At 49.9% G+C, this 21,623-nt stretch overlaps 6 protein-coding genes across 6 annotated transcripts; 2 read left to right on the forward strand and 4 right to left on the reverse strand.

The window, feature by feature from the left end:
• Positions 1-955: 955 nt before the first annotated feature.
• On the reverse strand, positions 956-2,467 carry BDV17DRAFT_199908 (40S ribosomal protein eS4). The gene is made up of 5 exons (XM_073755250.1): positions 2,308-2,467; positions 2,041-2,178; positions 1,690-1,974; positions 1,227-1,521; positions 956-1,170 (listed from the first exon to the last, which is right to left on the reverse strand). The coding sequence occupies exons 1-5, from the start codon at positions 2,319-2,321 to the stop codon at positions 1,117-1,119; spliced, it is 786 nt and encodes a 261-aa protein (XP_073611713.1). The 5' UTR covers positions 2,322-2,467; the 3' UTR covers positions 956-1,116.
• Positions 2,468-2,613: 146 nt separating this feature from the next.
• On the reverse strand, positions 2,614-3,816 carry BDV17DRAFT_284333 (aspartate-semialdehyde dehydrogenase family protein; the record flags this gene model as incomplete). Its single annotated transcript, XM_073760515.1, has 3 exons — positions 2,614-3,419; positions 3,476-3,733; positions 3,789-3,816. 3 exons carry the CDS (start codon positions 3,814-3,816, stop codon positions 2,614-2,616), a joined length of 1,092 nt encoding a protein of 363 aa, XP_073611714.1.
• Positions 3,817-4,396: 580 nt separating this feature from the next.
• BDV17DRAFT_294972 (uncharacterized protein) lies at positions 4,397-6,254 on the reverse strand (the record flags this gene model as incomplete). The annotated part of the gene is made up of 4 exons (XM_073762962.1): positions 4,397-4,546; positions 4,591-4,772; positions 4,821-5,874; positions 5,940-6,254. The coding sequence occupies 4 exons, from the start codon at positions 6,252-6,254 to the stop codon at positions 4,397-4,399; spliced, it is 1,701 nt and encodes a 566-aa protein (XP_073611715.1).
• A 744-nt stretch (positions 6,255-6,998) lies between these two features.
• Positions 6,999-11,026, forward strand: BDV17DRAFT_201212 (uncharacterized protein). The gene is made up of 9 exons (XM_073755256.1): positions 6,999-7,221; positions 7,287-7,434; positions 7,492-7,586; positions 7,696-8,310; positions 8,367-8,519; positions 8,570-9,754; positions 9,810-9,938; positions 9,992-10,108; positions 10,158-11,026. Exons 1-9 carry the CDS (start codon positions 7,147-7,149, stop codon positions 10,776-10,778), a joined length of 3,138 nt encoding a protein of 1,045 aa, XP_073611716.1. The 5' UTR covers positions 6,999-7,146; the 3' UTR covers positions 10,779-11,026.
• A 505-nt stretch (positions 11,027-11,531) lies between these two features.
• BDV17DRAFT_300749 (RNA dependent RNA polymerase-domain-containing protein) lies at positions 11,532-16,123 on the forward strand (the record flags this gene model as incomplete). Its single annotated transcript, XM_073764123.1, has 4 exons — positions 11,532-11,761; positions 11,812-11,962; positions 12,012-12,462; positions 12,522-16,123. 4 exons carry the CDS (start codon positions 11,532-11,534, stop codon positions 15,866-15,868), a joined length of 4,179 nt encoding a protein of 1,392 aa, XP_073611717.1. The 3' UTR covers positions 15,869-16,123.
• Positions 16,124-21,598, reverse strand: BDV17DRAFT_201239 (DNA-directed DNA polymerase zeta catalytic subunit REV3). The gene is made up of 2 exons (XM_073755257.1): positions 21,234-21,598; positions 16,124-21,180 (listed from the first exon to the last, which is right to left on the reverse strand). The coding sequence occupies exons 1-2, from the start codon at positions 21,466-21,468 to the stop codon at positions 16,379-16,381; spliced, it is 5,037 nt and encodes a 1,678-aa protein (XP_073611718.1). The 5' UTR covers positions 21,469-21,598; the 3' UTR covers positions 16,124-16,378.
• Between the last annotated feature and the right edge of the window lie 25 nt (positions 21,599-21,623).

A 21,623-nucleotide genomic window follows, 5' to 3' on the forward strand; every position in this document is an offset into this window, starting at 1 on the left:
CACTCAGGTACCCGGGACAAAACGAGATAAAGATGACTCGTCAGTTCTTGTTCAATCTATTTCATGCTCGGGCCTCGCATTGACAAATTCATTGAGGCAATTGCGGCTTGATCCATGCAACGTCGTTCTCTAGTTGCGCCTCGGAGGATGCACGAAGATGGGGCTCTCGTATCGGAAAAGGGTCAGAATACGCTTTGGGCAAAGCATGCTATCGTCGCTCTCCCTTAATTCAAAGAATGTGAAGGGCATGACTTTATCGTTCTGCTGCCGTGTGGGGAAACCCAAATCATCTGCATCGTGCATAAACGCCGAGATGTCCCCGACGTGTTCCCCTCCTACTCGTAGAGCGAAGCATTAGATCCTTGCTAGCCACGCTTCGCGGCCATGATTCACGTCAAATGCGTGATTCCATCAGTCACGGAGAATGGTTCCTGGCGCTACTTGAACTAAGAAGCAAGCGTCCCAGGGATGAGGACATTGGGGCATGCCATTCCAACATTGCATGCTTCTCTTCTGCGGCAATATGAAACGTCGGCAATGATAGATCAAAGAGCTAGCACGGATGTGCTTCGTTTGTACGTCAGAGGCAACCTGGAAATTTGGAGTCAGACAGAGTCCAGGCTAAGGATGACGAAAGGACATGGACCTCGAGTGAGACCTGTCGCAAATGCGCGACAGCTTGACAACGGCCTTGGGCCCCCCCGCAGCAGCCAGGACAATTTTGCCACGAACGAGTTATATAGGGCACTAGAGAGTAGCCAGAAAATGGAAGAGCCGAGGACGCAAGATTTTTGACAGTGGTAGACTACGTAAGTGGATGATTGAGAAGCTCCTTGGGCGATTGGAAAACACTATGGAATGGATATACTTCAGAGGTATCATCAAAATCAAGTATCGAAGGAACTCCTCATCCCATATTGATCTGCTCTCTAGGAACGGCGAGCGCCTACACAGAAGCAAGTTTGGTTGACAACTTTTTGTTCATTCATAGTAGCAGACGTCATACAGTCCACAAAGCAAGACAAGAAGCTGTCTCCCTCGGCGGATTTTTGGCTTGTTCTTACATTATAGAAGCCTTTTACTTGCCCGTAGCCTTGATCACTTACCGGACCGCATTTACTGGGCAATGGCGTAGGCACGGCGACGGTCACGCTCCTCAGCGATGGAGAGCTGTATGGCAGGTTAGCGAGATATGTTAGCGTTTCGAGATTAGTTGTATAACATACCTTGACACCCTTGCCCTTGGGGAGAGAGATCCAGGGCTTGTCCTGGCCAATGACGAAAACGTTACCCTCACGGGTAGCGAAAGTGTTCTCAATGGCGTCCTTGACGTGGACAATGTTGAAACCACCATCGTGACGCTCACGGTGGGTGACAACACCGACACGACCCATGTTACGACCACCAGTAACCATGATGACAGCACCAGTGTCGAAGCGGGCGAAGTCGGTGATCTTGCCGGAGGCGATGTCAACCTTGACGGTGTCGTTGACCTTGATGGCGGGGTCGGGGTAGCGGATGCTGTAAGAGGGAGATTAGCACGTAGTGTCCTCGAGATCGAATCCTTACTATGTCCCAGCACAGCAAGGATCCTCCACAAATGGGAGAAGTTCATTCGTCCTCCGCCGATCAACCAAAGCTTGGTCCAACGACTGAATGACGCGGAACTTGTGGAGAGCATGCACTCACGTTCGCGCATCGTGCGTAACCAAGAATGGGATCCCGCCCTTGCCGAGCTGCACCTTCTTGACCTTGCAGAGCTTGTACTCAGCCTCCTCAGCCTGGATGCGGTGGACAGTGAAGCGGCCCTTGGTGTCGTAGATGAGACGGAAGTTCTCGCCGGTCTTCTCGATGCCGATGACGTCCATGAAACCGGCAGGGTAGGTAGGGTCGGTGCGGACTTTGCCGTCGACCTGAATGAGGCGCTGCATCATGATCGCCTTGGTCTCGCGGCCGTTAAGAGCGTACTTGAGACTATAAACCAAACACACGTCAGTTTTGATTTCCTCCAATCATTTTGAAGGTCATTCGATTTCGTACCGGTTGCGGATGAAGACGATCAGGGGCAGGCAGTCACGGAGCTTGTGAGGACCGGAAGAGGCCTTGGGAGCATATGTTCCGGACATCTTGTCCAGGAGCCAGTGCGAGGGCGCACTCAGGCGCTTTTGGTGCTTCTTACTATAAAAAGATGGCAGTCAGCATCATATCACAACCGGGATTGTCACCCAAGGCGTTCTGTCGCGATTCGAATTTCTCGACAGGGCCGAGGTAACGCAGAGAATAATGTCATTGCTGTGGGAAACATACGGTCCGCGAGGCATCTTGACTGCTTTGTCGACTTGAACACGATAAGTTGTCGGAAGTGTCGCGAAGAGAAGAAGCAGCGAGAGCAAGGACTCAAATCTTTGATAACCGGTCCACTCACGAATTTCGCTTAGCGGGCCGGGTTGTGTGCGAGTGCCCTAACGCTAGTCCCAAATCAGCCCCACAAGCGCCTTTCCTATTTAGAAATATGAAGTTTACATAATCAATACATGTAGATGGAGATCGTTCCGATGATTGGAATGACAATGATATCTCACGCTTTCTAAATGGCTATATATTCTTGTTTCCCTAGATGTATCCCTTGATAACTGCAACCTCAGCGTTGAGGATCGAAGATCCAGCAGCACCGATGACGGTGTTGTGTGAAAGGGCCGCGAATCGGATGTCGAAATAACCACCTTGGTTTCCTTCACGAACCCGCCCCACGCTCACGGTGTATCCTCTGTTGATATCGCGGTCTAGCCTGGGCTGCGGCCTGTCAGGCTCATCGAACACCTTGATTGCCTCAGCCGGGGCTGAGGGGCACCCAAACTTCTGAGCTTCGGACTGGTATTCTCTCATGGCTTGCACCACTTGCTCAGCGCTGGGCGCTGGGCGGTTCTTGAATCGCAAAGACACGAACGCCATGTGGCCGTCAGTGACACCAACTCTGGTGCAAGTAGCTCCAATTCTAAGTCCCTGTTGCTCGTCAAAAGCAGTGGCTTCCGCGTTCAAGGAACCGAGAATCTTCTGAGCCTCATTTTCGAGCTTGTCTTCCTCGCCGCTAATGAACGGAATGACGTTGTCCATGATGTCCATACTGGGAACGCCTGGATAGCCAGCTCCAGACACAGCCTGCTCAGTGAACACCTCCACCTCCTCAACAGGTCCGAACTTGTTTTGAAGAGCCGCAAATGGAATAACAATCCCAATGACAGCACAGTTGGAATTGCAGACCAAGAAACCCTTCTTCAAGCCAAATTGTTTCCGCTGGTGGGGGATGAGATCGAGGTGAGTAGGGTTCACTGTAGGAACAACAAGGGGAACGGTGGGGTGTTTCCGGTAGTTCTTCGCATTCGAGAAAACAGGGATTTCGGCCTTGACGAACTCCATTTCTAGTAGAGGAACTATATTAGTACTTTCCGAAGCGCAATTCGAATGTCCATCATACCAAGGTCACCGGCAACATCGCTGTTGAGACCAGAGAACACGAGGTCACAGTCACTGAACTGATCTGCCTTGCAGTCCCGAAGTACGAGATTGGCCAGCTTCTCGGACATCGCCCTACTCTGTTTCCATCGCACGGCATCCTTGTATTTCTTCCCCGCTGACCGTTCTGATGCGCCAACGGCGTGTAGTTCTAGGAAGGGGTGGTCTGCAAGCAACAGAATAAAGCGCTGGCCTACCGAGCCAGTGGCACCGAGAACACCTGTTCATCATGAGCATTCGCGAAAATGGTATAAATTGCGCGAAATTTGTCGTACCGCACTTCTTCTTGGGGAACGACGCCATCTTGATCTGGATTTGGGATTCGAGATTCGTGCTAATTAAGAACAAGTTAGTCAATATAGGTCTCAAGCCAAAGATTCTGAACGGTGAAGATAGAAATCCTGAAGCGCAAAGCATATAGACATCAGAGGTTTAACATATGAACAGTAGACTACTCTCTCTCTGAAGCCCCGCGCTCACAAAAACTTCTGGAAATGCTCAAGACCGGGAATAGGGAACTCAATGGTTCAAAAACTGGCTCGAGGAAACAATTGACTGCCGGGATCCAGGGTTGCTCAGCACTTACCAACAAAGTGCGAATTGAAGCCTTGAATGTTGAAAAGAGATACTTTGTGGCAATCCAGGACCTTGGGCGATATCGGGGAAGTCATCCGCCCCGCGATGAGTCAGCCTTTCTCAGCGCCCCGTACACTTTAATTGGGCGGACGCTCCACTATGATGTGAGATCGCCGGAGTTTTCATACCTCGCCGGAAAAGTAGTTTAGTACCTTGGTAGTAACCAGGCATCACTGTGAAGAGGGGTCGAATGTGGCTTCTTTTTTCTATGTACCTCTATTGAAAACATTTTCCATTTTGGGCTTTCTTAATCATCTTGTGGGTCAAAGATCTTTCCTGGGTTAAGCAGCCAGTGAGGGTCGAAAGCCTTCTTGACATTTCGCATAACCCCAATTGTATTTGGGCCGAGCTCCTTCTTGAGTGATGACTTTTTGCCTAGCCCAACGCCATGTTCACCCTGTTATCATCAGTCTTGTTACAAGTAGAAAAGGATTAACTTACCGTGCAGGAGCCCTCCATGTCGAGGGCGCGGTCAACCATGTCGTACACCACTTTTTCAACGCGTTCCCTCTCGTCAGCAATATTGGGGTCGTACATTATGCTTGCGTGAAAGTTGCCATCGCCGATATGTCCGAGGATACTAGCGAAGATACCGAGATCGTCGAGCTCCTTTTTAGAGACCTCTGTGCCATCGTTAGTAACTTCCGAGGTGGTTGTCGCTGCTAACACACCAATGATATCCGGTAGCCGTGAGATTGGAACGGCAACGTCAGTAGACCACACTTCTGAGCCTTCTTTTCTCAACGCCATCATACTCCATAGAGACTGCTTCCTCGCCGACCATAAATCATGTGCTTCCCTTTCGTTCTTTGCAAACTCAAAAGCATCGGCATTGTTACCCCGGGCGAGATTTTTGGTCAAGCTGATGCTGTCGGCAACACCTGCTTTTGTTCCTGAAAATTTAAAGAAGAGCGTAGGCAGTGTCTTCCACACCTTTCCTGTCCCGCCGGCTTTGTTTATCACTTCCATCTGAACATCATCAAGGATTTCCATGCATTGGACTGGAATGCCCTTTCTTATAAGCTGCATGGCAGTGGATGCAGCGTCACGAATAGTCGGAAATGAGACAACTCCAACCCGAGTCTCCTCTGGTATTGGGGCCAGCTTGAGAGTAGCTTCGGTCACAATACCAAGCGTTCCCTCGGATCCCACAAACAAGCCGGTCAAGTTATATCCAGCTGAAGTCTTGCGAGGACGTCTTCGAGTCTTCATAACGCTTCCATCAGCTAGAACGACTGTGAGATTGATTACCCAGTCCTTCATGGTGCCGTACCGCACGGCGTTTGTCCCACTGCAATTCGTCCCAATCATGCCGCCAATCATAGCAGATGGACCAGGGTCGACAGGGAAAAAGAGACCGGTGTCTTTGATCTTTTCGTTCAGCTCCATCCACTGAATAGAAGGTTGGACCACAACATCCATGTCCGCTTCATGTAGTTCAAGTATCCTGTTCATCTTGGCAAAGTCGATTGTCAGGCCACCGTGAGGAGCTGAGAAGTTTGCTTCGAGACTAGACCCTCCAGAGTATGGAATCATCGGCATCTTATATTTGTTGCAAACTCGCGCGATTTCTGAGACTTCCTCGGTAGTGGAAGGGTAGGCTATCGCGACTGGCAGGCGATCTGCATTGACACTTGACCACTCTGAAAACCCATGCTGGTGTAGATCATCCTCGTCTGTGCTCACCGTGTCCGCGCCGAATCTCGCTTGCAGCTCAGCAATGGCCTAATCGAAGAAAGCAACCATCAGTGATAGCTCAAGAAATTGACTGAAGATCCAATGTCTTTCACCTTTTCAAAGTCTTTCGCAGAGCCATATTGTGGGATGTTAGTGCCCTTGTTCCGCGACTGAGTTGAACTTGCGAGCCCGTAGCCGATCCCAGCCGCAAGGGCAGAGATAAGGAATGTTCGGCCCGATCCTCGAGCATTGGACGAGCTTCCGGTAGACGATTCAGAGTTCGAAGCATCGTTCTTTTTCTTCTCGTTCCTAACAGCTCCAGCGCCAGAGCTGTTCAACCGAGCGAATCTGAAGAGCTGAGGACTTGGCCGGTGGATGATGCGGGGGCTTGCGGGGAAACCCCGAGCCAGAAGAGCAGGTGCTCGCATGGTCTTCATCGAACAAAGCAGGGTGTAATGAGCTGAAAAGCAGCCAAAGGCCCTTCAAGTGGTCGGCAGATGTGAGGTCTGCAATGTGGGCTTTTCAATTCCTCCTGGAGGTTTTTTGGCGACACTGTCAGCCAGCGCAAGGAGGAACTCCATGGGTGGAAATAACAGCGACCGCGGAATTTGGCCGAGTGGAGGAGCCAAAGGCGAATTGTAGTGTAGGATGGCGAAATCGCCCATCTTCCAGTGGAATCCTTGTGGTGGTCTATGCATCCCCCACGCTAAGCTGATCAACTACAGGATGTCTTGCAAGGATTCCAAGGAGTGGTGGTGGTGGCCCCGTCGGACCGAACTCCGACTGCGGATGAAGGCTTCCCCGCACGAGATAAGACAGCCCAGTTTACATACATACTGGGCGTGCACATTGATTCCTCAGAGAGAGATATTGTACATACTTTCCTGAGAAAGGCAACAATAAGTTCATGCTCTGTAGGCATTTCATTCTGAGGACAAGACATCCGGTCGAAGTTACGCAATACCTAAGACCTTTGGGACATTGTATATATCTTCGAGCTGGCAGGTGCTGTTCATACCCAAAACACCCTTGAGAGCAAATTCTACCGACACAAAATTTTATATCAGAAAGAGACTCCTACTTACACCGTTCATACTCATAGATTTTCAGATTGATGGTGAGGACGCCCGCGAGTTGGATGATGTCGCTGACTTGTCTGTTGGGTCGAGGCCGTTGGTGGGGCAACCAGCGGCAGACTTCGCTCATATCAACAAACTTCGCTTCTTGCCTCTGACAAGGACTCAACGACAATTCGGTGTAGAAGCGAGGGCTGCCCTCGGTATTATATATAACACATTGGGACAATCAGATAAGACGACAATGCCAAATACACTTTTCCTCTTGGGCCGTGAAGTGGAACGCTTGGTGAATGCGCCATATGCACCCTCACTCCAGGTGAACCCCACCACCGAATGGATCAATCAAAGGTATCCATCAGCTGATAAAATGGCTGAGTCTAGAATCTATATAACTTGATTCAAAAAGTGACACCGAGAGTGGTATACGCTTGGGTAGCTCGAAAGCCTTGTCAGGTCAGGGCGCTCGTTGATGTGCTTGTTGACAGCCTCGCCCGCTCCCGCTATGCCTTGCCCTTACTTACGACTTTTGGTAAGTTGACGTGTCAAGAGTACAGTTGCTCTTGGTCTAACATTATCTCTAAAATAGCACTTGCACAAGAATTTCGAGACAGCCTGCTTCAACGTTACCCGCATCTTCTTGACCAATTTCTTCGAAAATCCATTGAAAGCAGTGACATTGAGGTGAGTACGTAGGTATCTTCGAGACCTTACTTCTTACTCAAACTACTCAAACCCGGCTTGGATGGATATGTGCTCCATGGACAGTACTGATACAGTCTGACACCCGCAGTATCTCGAAGTATGCATTGCACTTCTCTCTTCTCCTCTACCATGTGCCATCATTCCACCCGCAAGCCTTGCACAATTTGTCATGCAGATGATCGAGAGAATGAGGTCAAATCCGTGCGTGGATACCGTCCGACCACTATACTCAATATCCAGCTGTCTCCAAGCATCCGGCGTTCTATTCGAGCTTCCGCACGAAGTGATGTCGTGCTTCCAGACGGAGCTTACAAAAGCACTTCGCAACCTTGACGACCACAGGGAAAATCTTTTCTGTCTAGCAACTTTTTCAAAGCTCGCGTCTACCTCTCATGAGGACGGTGGAACAGGAAGCGGGATCGGGGCCCCGGCATGGTTGCAGAATATTAGACATTTTTTCGGTCCCAAGAGAGGCCTGAAAACAATGGACCTTGTTGTCCTGCGGGTCATTCTCGCTTGTTCTTCTAACTATGGTAATCTCACAGTTGAACAGGCGGCCGAAAGTATCCGTCTTGCTATCAGAATCTGTGACAGTGTCGACAAGGCACAGCGAGAGTGCTGGATTGGCGGAAACCAGATGAAGGTCGCCAAGCTTCTCGAAAAGATTAACCGCGATAGTATTGACCACAGTGTTCAAATGCTGGTAAGGCACCAAATTGATGACTCCCGCGGAAATAGAAGTGGCCGCTAACTTTTCAGGGTGCGTCATTCCTCATCTCTCTCGTCCCTGGCGCATCATTGCCGCCGGATTTGACGAGACGTTTATTGGATCGCCTCGTGTCAGAAGAAGCCTCAGACGTTCTAGAAATCCTCCCTATCCAAGTTATACCTCGCTTAGTGATGGCACATACCGTGCGTGTAGAAGCTCCCGGCGGACGAGCGTCAATGCTAAATGTTTATAGGCCTGTTCAGAAGAAGCTGCTTGCGAGACCGTGCTGCAGTACCTCAGTTCGACCTTGTCGAATAGCCCGAGTGGTGCCGCAGATTCGGCTAGGTTAAAGATCTCACAACTAGTCCTTCAGGGACTGCAATCTTCCAATCTGCGACTTGCGAGTACTGTGTCTGAGAGGCATGGAAAAACGATCAACAAATTATTGAGCAATTTCCCCAGACAGCCTTCTGGACTGGGCTGTCTTGGAACTACCATCTGCTACGACTCGGTCTTGAAGTTGGAAAATGATCTGTTGTCCGACTTGTTTACCTTTTGGGTCGGACTAACGTTGCCAGAAATGCCAAACCCCTCCGGGCTCACCACGCTGGCTACCTTCATGAATAGAAGCAAGCTATTGCTTTCCGGATCCAAGTGTGCATCGTCGCAGAATAAGCCGCTGCAATTGCGGGCTGAAGTTTCATATCTCAAAGATCGTCATGAGTCGGATGTTACGAGGAATGATTGGAGAGCTGGTGTAAGAGATGTGGTGACAACAAACTCTATGAAGATGAATGACAGCATAATGCAAAAAGTCGAGGATATCTGCTACGATCTGGAACAACGCTGCGGCAGTATTGAGGCCCCTCTGAGACTCGCCGAGGAACAGCGCGATAGCTATCGCTTAGAGGCAGAGCAGCTGAAAGAGCAGGTTCACAACCTAGAATATCAGCTGCAGCAAGCGTCAAACACAATCACCGGGCTCCGAGAGGAAATGTCTCAACTTGCGACACACGCCAGCTCGGCGACTGACCGCGTCGAAGAGCTGTCCGCTAACCTGGCGCAAGCTCGACATGAGATCGAAGAGCTACGACGTACCTCGCAAGACACACTGTCCACCGAAAAAGAGTTATCTAGGACAAGGGAGCTCGATATTATTGCGACATTGACTGAACGAGACGAGCGCATAGATGAACTTCAAGAAGCAATCAAGTGCCAAACAGAAGCAAACGAGCAATTGAGAGCGGAATTAGCCTCGGTATCAGAGCAAAAGGACAATTCTCTTGAGGAGTTATCTGCGACGAAGCATGAGATCTCAGCTTTAAAAGCTGAACAAGAGCAAAACCGAGAGTCTAACGCGCAAAAAGACAGGAAAATTGAGCATCTGTCAACTGAGAAAGGAAACGCCGAGAGATTGACGCAACATTTGCAAGAGAAGGTTTGTATTCGTCAAAAAAGATCTTTCGGTTCGGGGATGCTAATGATAATTATAGCTGCACGAAGAAGCGTCCGAGGTCCAAAGCCTTAGGACTGCCCTCCACAATACCACCGCGGGATTCAGAGTAGAGCTAGAGGAGTTACGACGGGAGTCAGAGATACGAGCCTCAAGGATGGCTGATGAGGTAACACTTTCACCTTGGCCGTTCTCAAAACTTTCTTTTGCTGAACTTTCTAGGCCGCGGAACGAACTTCAGAGATCATATCTCTGCAGCGCACAGTGCGCGACACGAAAGCAGAGGCCACAAGGGAGTTGCAATCGAAAGACAAGCGGATTCAGCATTTAGAGAGAAAAGTAAGAGTGAAAGACCGTCCTGGGACATCGAGTTCTGACGTCTGTAAAGGTCCAGAATCTTCGAGAGGAACGAGCAGCAAAAGCACGCGAATCCTCTGAAGCGCAGCTGCACATCAGTCGACTCATGGGGGTAATGGGCTTCAAACCCGAACAGCCGGAGACCCTAACCTCAGGCAAACAGCGTCCTCGCCCGTCATCTCGCCAGTCGCAGGCCGCCCCGATGCAAACGCAAACAGACTCGGGGGCCGCAACCTCCGATTGTCACGAGGAAGATCTTCTCGCCACTTCAACAGAGTTCAGTACGCCGCAACTGGGTGGCCGTAGCCCTAAGCGTTCCCGCAACAATGCTTTCCCTTCGGCTCAGCCATCACCTCCCCGCTCGCATGCGAGCAGCAAAAAATCGAGGGACTCGACTCCTCGGGCCGGGTACAGGAAGCACCAAGAACGAAAACCACTTGGGGAAGCTGATCACAACAGTCAGCCTAATTCGCAGTGCACGGAAGCCTTATCATGCGATCGCCTCGAGAGTTTCCGTAATGGCCAGCTCAATTACCAGCCAGACCAGAACCATCTCGACGGCATCGATCTGGATTTGTCTCTGGAGTTTTCAAAAGATTTTGTCTTCACCAGCACCTCTATGTCTGAGCTGAACGGCTACGCACGCTCATAAGGGTCGTTGTCTTTCGTATGAAGTCTCAATTGTAAGAAGCCAAAAAATTTGTACGTACAACTTGCCCACCACGGCAATTATACATAGATATCCATCAACTTAAGAATTTAGTTCTATCTAAACAAGGAAGCCACGGTGGATGGAACACTTCGGACCTCTCCCTCGAGGGCCAACGACCTGGAGTAACTGTTCAGTTTCCTGCTCAAAAGACATACACACCTTATGCATATTTTACTCTCATTTGCATAAGTCCATATTTTTGTCTGGCAGGTGCCTGCAGGAATCTCGGCGTCCACACAACACAGAAATTGAGCTTTTTTTCTTCCTCCTACCTGGCGAGAGAAGAGAACCTTCACCTGCCTATTTCACTTTCACTTCCTCTCTCCCATAAGAGCTGCAAGACATTGACTATCTCTCTCAGCCTCTCAATTCCCCGACTAGCGAGCAGGAGCAGCAGCAGCAGCAACATGATAACCCAGAAAGAGCTAGCTGGGTCTCAGCCACGCTGCTCAATCTGAACAGAGAGCTGCCCGTTCAAACTCTCTTCTTTCTTATTTACACTGGCCAGCAGCAACGAGAAGAATTGACCTTTCAGGTTGATTACTTCGACTCCCTGAATTTCACCTTCACCCGTCTCTTCAATTACCTTTTCCTCGGTGACCCTTGCCTCTAGCATCAGCTGGGCTTTAGTCCTTCAGTCCCTCTTTCGCTCTACCGCAAATTCGATTCTGCAGGCATCTTACAGAGTTGATGATGTCTACGCCAAAATCTCGTCCGGGCCCTGTACCTCAAGCCCCTCGCCAGCAGCCAATAGCAAAATGGAAGACGTGGGAGTCTGTGGCCGTCTTCCTCAATAATGTTCCCAAAGAAGTGACAACACAAGACCTTTGGAGATCTTTCAAGGAGGAAGGTAACATTGTCTCCATCGATATCTGGGAAGACTCCCATGGCAACAAAAACACAAAAGGCAAGATACGCTATAGGTAAGCATTTTACCCCGGTATCGCTTCTCGTGTCCCTAAACTCCAAGCAGGCCTCCGCCGTCGAACGACTTCTGGAGAACCAATTCCAGGCGTATCACACTGCATAATGGGACATCGATTTCCATACAACTCGCTCTTGACAGACCACCCGAACGGATTCCGAGCCCAGTCCGTGAGGGCTTTAGCTTTACGACAGAAGTTGTAAGTCAGAAACCTACATCAGGAGCCACCTTTCTCATTCATCACCAAGAAAATACCAATCTCTTCAATGGATATCGGAATTCTCGTGGACGAAACAACAATGCTGCCGATGCGTACCGTGGGGCTGGCAGGGAATGGAAGTGCGTGTCTCGTCTTGAACTTGAAGTACAAGGATTTGCTGGTGTACTTTGAAGTTTCAACACCAAGCGTCGGGCATCGACTGCCTCCGCAGGAATATCGCCTCAAGGTTCCATTTTCGCAGCTTGATAGGATTTATCAAGTAAAGGAACCCTCGACTCGCGCTATCTCCCACTTCACTTTCCTTGGCTCTCCGCCCATGTACCACCGTCGAATCAAGAGCATCGAAAATACATTCACAGAGCAGACATCGTGGCAAGAGTCGGATACTTGGTTCAGACAGGTCAATATTGTCTACAACCCGCAAGAACTAGCCAAGCTGCCCGTCAGCCTGCGGAGGCAAAATCCTATTATCGACATCGGTGAGTTGGAAAACGCGTCTGAAAGACTGCCTTCGACCAAGTTGGCTAACAACAAGTAGGTCGTTGGAATGCGTTTCGGATCAATTACCCCAAGAACTGTGACGATGGTGGGAAGTTCAGCCGTTTCTGTGATATTCTACGCGATTATAATCTTGTCGTCGAGGAGACGGAACGCTTTACCATGCGTAGCAATACCGAAGAACGGCCGACGCCCATATGGAAATGGATTGATCTTGACTCCAATACTTCCGCTACCTTATCTCCCTCCCTGCAAGACCTTATTGACTCCTCACATATTCCCCTGCCTTTTACAGTTCGCTACCAACTGGAAGTATGCATATCGCATGGTTTCCTCTCCGAGTTCAACATGACCCAGGAGTTTGCATTGAAGCTAGTTGAACTGGGGGAAGTGCAAGCGAAAAAGCTTCTCGAACACATTACTCTTCAGAAAAAAGTCTACTATAACCCGATGGATATCTTTGACATCAAATTCTCCAAAGGAATAACGGCTGGAAAGATACCGTCTTACTGTTGCCAAATGCGCTCTGCAAGGATCACTCCGAGCACGATTTACTACAACGTACCTTCTATGGACATCTCAAATCGTGTTACACGGCATTACATCAACCTTGTCGATAGCTTTCTCCGCGTCATGTTCACAGATGAAAAGCATGTTGGCCGCATCAACTCTACTGCCGATAATACCATGGATGAGGTGTTTACTCGCATCAAACGAGCGTTAGCCCATGGAATCACCATTGGAAGCACGCGCTACGAATTTCTAGCATTCGGGAACTCCCAGTTTCGAGAACACGGAGCATATTTCTTTGCCCCAAAAGATGGCGTTACTGCTGCGAGTATCCGCGCCTGGATGGGACAGTTCAGTCACATCAGAAACATCGCTAAGCATGCGGCAAGACTAGGACAATGCTTCTCTAGGACCCGTGCAATCTCTGGGTGTTCCGCCCATGTCAACAAGATTGATGACATCGAAAGAAATGGATACACTTTCTCAGATGGAGTCGGGAAGATATCAAGGTTCCTTGCCCAAATGGCAATGTCTGAACTCAAGATAAAGACGCCCACTGGGGAGCCTCCGTCAGCGTACCAGTTTCGCCTGGGAGGCTGCAAAGGCATGCTCGTCATCTCGTCAGACGCTCGTCGTCAGGAAGTGCACATCCGGCAGAGCCAATTCAAATTTGCCGCCCTCCACCAAGGATTGGAAATTATTCGTTGGTCTCAATACTCTGCGGCCACCCTCAATAGACAACTGATCCTTGTACTCTCCACGCTTGGTATTACTGACGGGATTTTTCACCAGAAGCTCAAAAACATGCTACGAAACTTGGATGAGGCAATGGAAAGTGATCCAAAAGGAGTCTACCTGCTGAGAAAGTATGTGGACCCCAATCAAGCCACGCTTACCCTCAGTCAGATGGTCCTTGATGGCTTTCGGAGGTCAAATGAACCGTTTGTGGTATCTCTTTTGACTTTATGGAGGGCATGGCATTTGAAGTACGTCAAGGAGAAGGCAAAGATAGTCATTGAGAAAGGTGCATGTCTCCTGGGTTGCATGGATGAGACCTCGACTCTTAAGGGCTACTTCTCCGACCGGATTCCTAAGGAAGAAGCCTCCCCCGACGAGAAGCTGGCGGCACTGCCTGAAATATTTGTGCAGGTACAACGTCCTGAGGATGGTGGCAAGTACGAAATAGTTGAGGGATTGTGCATTCTGGCCCGCAACCCTTCTCTTCATCCTGGAGATATCCGCGTAGTTAGGGCTGTCAACGTCCCCAGCTTGCAGCATCTGAAGGACGTGGTTGTCCTGCCCCAGACCGGAGACCGCGATGTCGCAAGCATGTGCTCGGGTGGCGACCTTGATGGGGATGATTACGTTGTAATCTGGGACCAAGACTTGATACCAGACAATTGGTTTCGAGAGCCCATGAACTACACTAGCAAGAAGGCCCATGATCTCGACCACGACGTTACCGTTGACGAAATAACCTCGTTTTTCGTCACTTATATGAAGAACGATTGCCTGCCGAAAATTGCTCTCGCCCACCTCGCATGGGGCGACCGTCTTGATGATGGCGTCAACGAAGCAAAGTGCATCGAACTCGCCCAGCTTCATTCAGATGCAGTCGACTACAACAAGTCAGGCAACCCAGCCGTAATGAAGCGCGCTCTGCAACCTCAAAAATGGCCCCATTTTATGGACAACAAAAAGGTCAAATATCACTCGGGCAAAGTCCTCGGTCAGCTTTATGATGCCGTGGAAAAAATCGACTTCGTTCCGAACCTCGAAATGAAATTCGATAAGCGGATCTTGAATTCTCACTTCGAAGTCCCCGATGAATTGCACGAATTTGTTAAAGGCCTCAAAATTGATTACGACACTTCCATCCGTCGCATCATGGCACGACATGAGATCAAGACAGAGTTCGAGGTGTGGTCGACTTTTGTCCTGAGCCACTCGAACATGAACAAGGACTTCAAATTCCACGAAGATATAGGTGATATTTCCTCCGCACTACTAGAAGACTTCAGGGAGCGGGTCTATGAGAAGCTCGGGGGTCGAACATTTGTCTTAGTTGCCCCTCTCGCCGTCGCCATGTATCGCACCACACATGAGGAGATGAACGCGGCACTGGAGAAACACCGGGAGGAGAATCCACCAGATGAAAAGCTTTTCAATGCCACGCCGGCTCCGAAGGTTGAACAGCTGCCTCTGATCAGCTTCCCTTGGATATTCTCGAAGGTCCTCGGACAAATCGCAGTTGGTCATTACGAGCACCCAAAAACTGGAATTACTCTCTCGACAGGCCAGGACCTCGACCAGTCTGGGGACGTCGAAGCCGGTAAAACGAGGCCCGATGGATCTAACCACGACTCCAAAGGAACAAAGAAGGCTAGCTCTGACTATCAGCAGGATGATGACCCGTTCGGTCTCAACCTACACCAGGAGCCTCGCAGCGCTATCACCATTCCAAACCACATTAGGCTCCCTAATGATTCTAGCATTGATTCGCTGGAAACCCTCCTCGATTTTGGCCTCTCAAACGCGCCGAGTACGCCATCTCCATCGCTTGTTCTTCCGTCAGCGCCGGTGCATGAAGAATTACTGGATTTTGATCGTGATCCTGCTGAGGGCGGTTGGACAGCTAACCCTGAGGGAGCCACATTGGATCTCAAGGAGAACCAACCAGTGCATGAAGGGAGTGGCAAGCAGGACGGTGTTGACAATGAACAGCTGAAAGCTGCCACCGCAGCTAACCAGCAGCAGAGCCAGTCCGCGAATGAACCCAACAAGCAGAGCCGTATCATTGAAGTGGTGGAGGAAGAGTCTGACGGCGGCGATGATCTTCCCGGCATAGATAAGCTCAATAGACTGACTGGCCTTTAGCCTTTGAAGAGGCTTCACTTGTTCTGAATGCAGCTGTTCCAAGCGTTAGCGGGATTTTCTGAGCTTTCAGTGGCATTGAAGTCCTTTAATATTGCATACTGCTAATTGAATGCTAGTCGCGATATAGGTCTCAGCATGAGAACTAAGAATGTCTATTTGTCTATTCGTTGAATGAGGGTTCCCAAGAAGATCCCATCCGTAGTAGAGTACAAGCAAACGTATGACAAATTGCGGTAGCCAAAGTTAGAGAGGACTGCTGTTGCTCGGTTAACAACATGCCATTCGAGGAAAGTGCGTCTTGGTCGTACCTTCCCAAATCATGGTGAAAGTTTTCGATTGCTCCTTCCTGGTTCATGTGCCTTCAGGTCGCGCCTTCCTGAGTCGTAATCCCCGGGCGTTCCTTCCTATTTTGTTGGTTTCCATCGTACCTTCCCATGTCTGGCCTCAGGTCGTACCTGCCCCGGTAGGTTGAAGTAACCGTCTCAGGTCGTGCCTTCCCGATCATGTGGACTACCATTTCAGGCCGTCGCCGCAATTATCTTGCAGAAGATCGATCACAGGGCCCAGCACAGCGTCAGTATATTTCAAATGGGCGACGCTTCTCGTTCTTGCATAGAAAACAGGACAATCCAAACTGTCGCATTTCACATCATCTCCAAACGGAACGTCCATGCAAGACCGACAGACACGCTCAAGGTTAGCGACCTTCTGCTCAGCCTGTCGCTGGCGTAAGACAAGATCCAGCAACGAAATATGCGGTCTTTGCATGCACTCTGCGCAAACAGGTATTTCAGCATCGAAGAGCTTAGTTTTGCAGACGATGCAAGCCGAAGCTTTCATGTACGATTCGAGAGTTCTGATGCTGTTCTTCGCGCCTGCGATGAGAGAACTCGTTCCCTCGACGCGACGGATGCGATGGACTTTCGGCATCTCGTCGTACCATTGCCTGACGTTAGCCCCCACGAGATTGAAGATGCGTTCAAGAGGCGGAATAAGGTTCTTTGTAATGTAATATTCTGCATCGAGATCGAGCTGCGCGTCCCGGAGGAGGGTTTCGGGTGGTACGCAGCGGTCTATGAGCCTTGACCCTGGGGCTCCGGTGACGACGACGTAGGGCACGCGTTCGCCATACTGGGGTTCTGCGCGGGGGTCTTCGAGCATTTTTTTCGTGCTGATGAGGGCTCCGGCGGGGAGTGTTCCGTTTTCGCTGTAGGTTCCTAATTTCACTGCTCGGGCAAAGCAGAAGTCCTGGACTGATACCCGGCCCTGCATGATCTTCGTGCACTGGCTTTGGAAGTAACTTTTCACCCGGCTTAAATCCGCCGTTCTGAAGAGGAGCTTGAGTGCCTTTTCTTCGATCTTCTGCTCAGCCGGGGTGCCATCTCGACGGACAGTTTCGATGCCCTTGGCGTCGAACTCGGGTTCCTTCTGGTCCCTATGTTCGTACTTGAAGCCAACGTACCGTTTCTTTGCGAGCAGCACACATGGATGATACACTTTCTCGAATTTGAGCCTGATTGGGTGTGGGTTCATATCTGTGACAGCCTGGGCGATTTCTTCACCAATGTCAAAGGCCTGGTCTCGCGTTCGGCCTTTGAGGTAAACGAAGAGACTATCTGTATCTCCATATACCACTTCAGCTCCCCATCGCTCGACGGAATGAATGAGAGCAATCGCCTTCTCAAGTGTCTCCCGTCCTGATTGAACGATGCTGTCCGCAATTTCGGAGCAAGGCATTCTCCCTGAAAAAGAAGCCGAGGTATACCCGTATGTGACATTCGCAATCAGCTTGAGTGCAAGCTGTCGATTATTCAGGAGGCGCTGCAGCGCTCGGTCATCCTTGTCCATTTTCATTCCGGTCTTCACCATCACACGGGTCTCCAGTATCTCTGCAAGCATCTTGGCAAGAAGCGACTTCCGCACATCTTGTTTTGTATAGATCATGCCATTTGGCGCGATGTTAATCTTGTCTTTGAGCAGCTCCAGCAGTCTCGGTTGCCGATTATAGTCCATGAAACCCATCTTGTTTCGTCCCCTCCACGAGTGAACCCTCCCGAGGAAAGTAGAGTAACAATAATTATAAGCGATCATGATGCTGGGGTATAATGACTGGAAGTCCAGAACAAGAAGTGGGCTCGTGTAGAAGTCACTCTGTGGTTCCATAACCAAGGGCAGGCACTCGAGAGCATTTTGTTGGCCAACCTGCTTTCTACTCGGCGAAACAAGCATAAAGTTTTCCGGCTTTGCGATTCGAAACATAAGAGACTCAACCTTGAACTGCGATCCTCGCGAGAACACAGAGTAAAAGTCGATACCAAGCAGTCTTGCCTGCTCACTGATCCTCGGTATCAGTTCATTCGCATCTAGGATCTCGACGTTCATTTGAACGCGCGAGACAAAGTAATTGACGACTTTCATGAAATCCCGTGGTCTATCACTTTGATACCATGTAGTGAGATCGCGGAAGGAATAGTGTGGAATCCGTCGGTGTAGGAGATGAAAAACCACGTTTTCCATAGTGTATTGTAGCAAATTCATCTCACTCCTCATGGCACGCCATATATTAATTATGTGCCGCCCAGTGATTCGTACACATGATGTGTGCTCAAAGCCCCATTTATCAGCTTCTTTGCCGAATCGCCCATGAGCTTGCGATTTCACACGCGATAGCTCATCGCAAAGATCAAAGTCGTACTTCTTCCTAGCTCTTTCAATCACGTATCCCCAAGAACTATTATGGACCTCATACCCGGTGATTATATCGGGGTCGTACAGGCGCACGATATCAATCAGGCGGTTAATTAAGTCGAGTTCTGTGAGTTCATGCTCCCAGTCGATCTTCAGTGCCTTGGAAATCTTCAGTTCGGGTCCCTCACCCTCTCCTTGGAACACGACACCGGTATTGGCTCCTGATAGAATGCCGCCGTCATCAAGACAGCCTTCAGAGTTGACGCACCAAAAGAAGGAAGCTATCTCATCGTCTTCTGGATTCGGTGCAAGCACTCCACGAGTATTGACATGGACCTCCAAGCTCATGGCGCTCATATACTGAGCTTGATGCTCAACGCTGCTGGACTTTTCCTTCTGCGAGTATTTGAATCCATGGTCATTCTTTTGCGTTGGACCTTCAATCTGTGACAGCGCCTTTGCTCTTGACTCCTTCCTCACTCTTCGCTTTTTGGCCTTTGTGGTCAATGTCAGAGATTGACGCTGTTCTTCTTCAAACCAAGCGATAACCTCCGAACGACTCGGAGGCATGGGAGCAAACTCCCAAAACCTGGCCGTGGACGCGACACGTAACTGACGGTCCACTTCCTGCCAGTCACGTCTTTCGTTCGGCGCTATATCCTGCTCATCTAGCATTGCAAGCGACCGCCCAGAAGGGTCGAAATCAGGAAGGTAACGTAGTGTAGTACCTTCAAGCCGAAACTCCCTCCCGGCGTAGTCTCGTGGGCGATCAGGTACGTCGCTATCTACGCTATAGTGCGCCTTTTGGTAGACGACATTTGGACGGCCGTAAGCCTGGATAGTCGAGGAAACTTCTTCGGAGCTCGGGCAAGCGCGCCGCAAGCAACCCAAACTAGTGTTTGACGGTATGTTGAATGCTTCCAAGATTGATGCTGCGAGCTCGCCCGCGACGATATCTGATGTACTGCTGAAATCAGTCACGGTAGATGAAGGTGGTTGTAGCGTACTTGAGCTTTTGCCAGAATTGCTGCTCTCCTCTACTACCATGCTCGACAACTCTTTCGATGCTGATGCCTCCTGGCTGAAACGTAAAATCGTCATAGGGTCATTAGGATTTTTGACAACCGGAAAGTTCAATGTGCCAGTTTGGCCATTGCCTTTGGGTCGAACCGTCGCTCGCGAAGAGAAGCTTTGTCGGTCTGAAGACGGCTGCTCTGCAGTACTTGAAGTGCGACTCTTCAGAGTACTGCTTCGTTCCGGGGGTGCCTCACACAGTGAAAGGTCAGACTGCACTCGGCCCTGAGAGGAGACGCCTGGTCTTTCAATATGCTCCGGTAAAGCGTTTGACGCAAAGCCAGTCTGTTCCATTTTTTGGGCATGGTGTTCCAGCCTTTTTGCTTCCCAGAAAGTGAGCCCTGTATCCGTCCGCGGACCATAGGAATCACGGGAATTAATTAGTTCCGAATCAGATTGATCAAGATGAGGTGCAAGTGCGTGCGACTCATGGCTTTGTGGGTCAACACCGACGTTGTCATCCGAGTGCATGGCATTTACATTATTCACATCCTGCATTTGATCCTCATCATCGGAGAATATATCGACCATGCCGCCATCCGAAGAGTAAGGGCCCGCATCCGAGTTGGCGGACCGAATAGCATCTTCGTCAATGAAATCATCGGCTTTCTCTCTTGCTATGTCATTTGCGTTGTTGTAAGGCAGTTGTAGATTCGTGGAGCCATCTGGGTTGGGAAAGAAATCCTCAATGCTCTCCAAAGCGGTTTTGACATCCTTCCCTAGGGGGTCATCTCGCAGAAGCCCGTCTAATGTTGTCTCCCGATCGTGATCCTGATGTCTCTCCTCTGCGGCAATTTGATCGACTAACTGCTGGAATTCATCTCGATGGATCCAGTCCCCTTGAGAGCTTTTTCTGGGATCAGATGAGAATGAAACCAGGTCTTCAGTGCTGAACGGGCTGCTGTCCGGATCTTCGAGTCCGAGTCGTTTCTTTCGCCGACGCTTCTCATCCTGCCATAGTCCCCCCATACTTGGAACAAGCCTTTCGTTCAATGTCATAGGCTGCAAAAATTCACTGAAATCCTGATGAATAGAGCGTTCGCTTACGTCTTGCCTATTCAAGATATCCTGGACGCATACGTCTGCTTCCAAAGGGCAGTGGCTTTGTTTGGGCAAAACGCCCTCTGCTGAAATCCAGTCCGATGGTATCGATCGATCATGCCAGCGATGGGACAGGTCGAGAAGATCCAAGTATTCCGGGACAGGGGAGCGAAATTTGGCCTTGCCACACTTCATAAAGGCGCAGCCAAACAGACTATAATCGCACATCCATTGCGGTACATATTGCATGTGACTTTCGTATGGCTGAAGCGGACGTTTCATCACAGCTCCTTGAAGCAGCAAATTCGCTAACCTTGTGGTATAGATGGGGTTTAGTAAGTATATCTTGAAGAAGAACCGATATCCCACATGGTACCCGTAGAAGGGAACGCCCTTAACCAAAGTAATATGCGCAACGAAAGCCGCTTTCTTGTCGTACGCATTGCGCCGGTAGCTGATTGCCAGCGCATGGTCTATAGAGTTATGTAAATTCCTTGCGGCAGAGCGCACTGGGTATGACTTTAGCTGACGAAGGACAATGATGAAACTGGGTCCGACGAACCTGTCTCAGGGCTCAAGTCCCCCTCGTATTGGACATAGAGGTATGGAAAGGCGCCATGGACGTGAACGCAGATCTTCTGACCGGTTTCTGTCGTGCCGAATATCCTGATCACAGGGACCTTAGGCCCGTAGCCTTTCTCACTATTTCTTTCTCTAAAAGGTAAAGGAGGATCGAATTCTGATGGATTGGCCTGGTAATGATCCACACAGTTTAAGCGTACTTGAAAGGGCTCCATCGGTTATGCTGAAATTGTGACAGCAAAAGCTGCCAGCAAAGAGTGGAGAGAGCTGTATGCCATAAGTATATTCCGACTCATTATCCAAAAAGAAAAGACATGATCCAAATAAGGATTGCGAAGAATCCTGATGGCATCGTTGAACAAAGTCCAGA

This window comes from Aspergillus undulatus, assembly GCF_047715775.1.
Source record: "Aspergillus undulatus strain CBS 261.88 unplaced genomic scaffold BDV17scaffold_61, whole genome shotgun sequence".
Taxonomy (NCBI): domain Eukaryota; kingdom Fungi; phylum Ascomycota; class Eurotiomycetes; order Eurotiales; family Aspergillaceae; genus Aspergillus; species Aspergillus undulatus.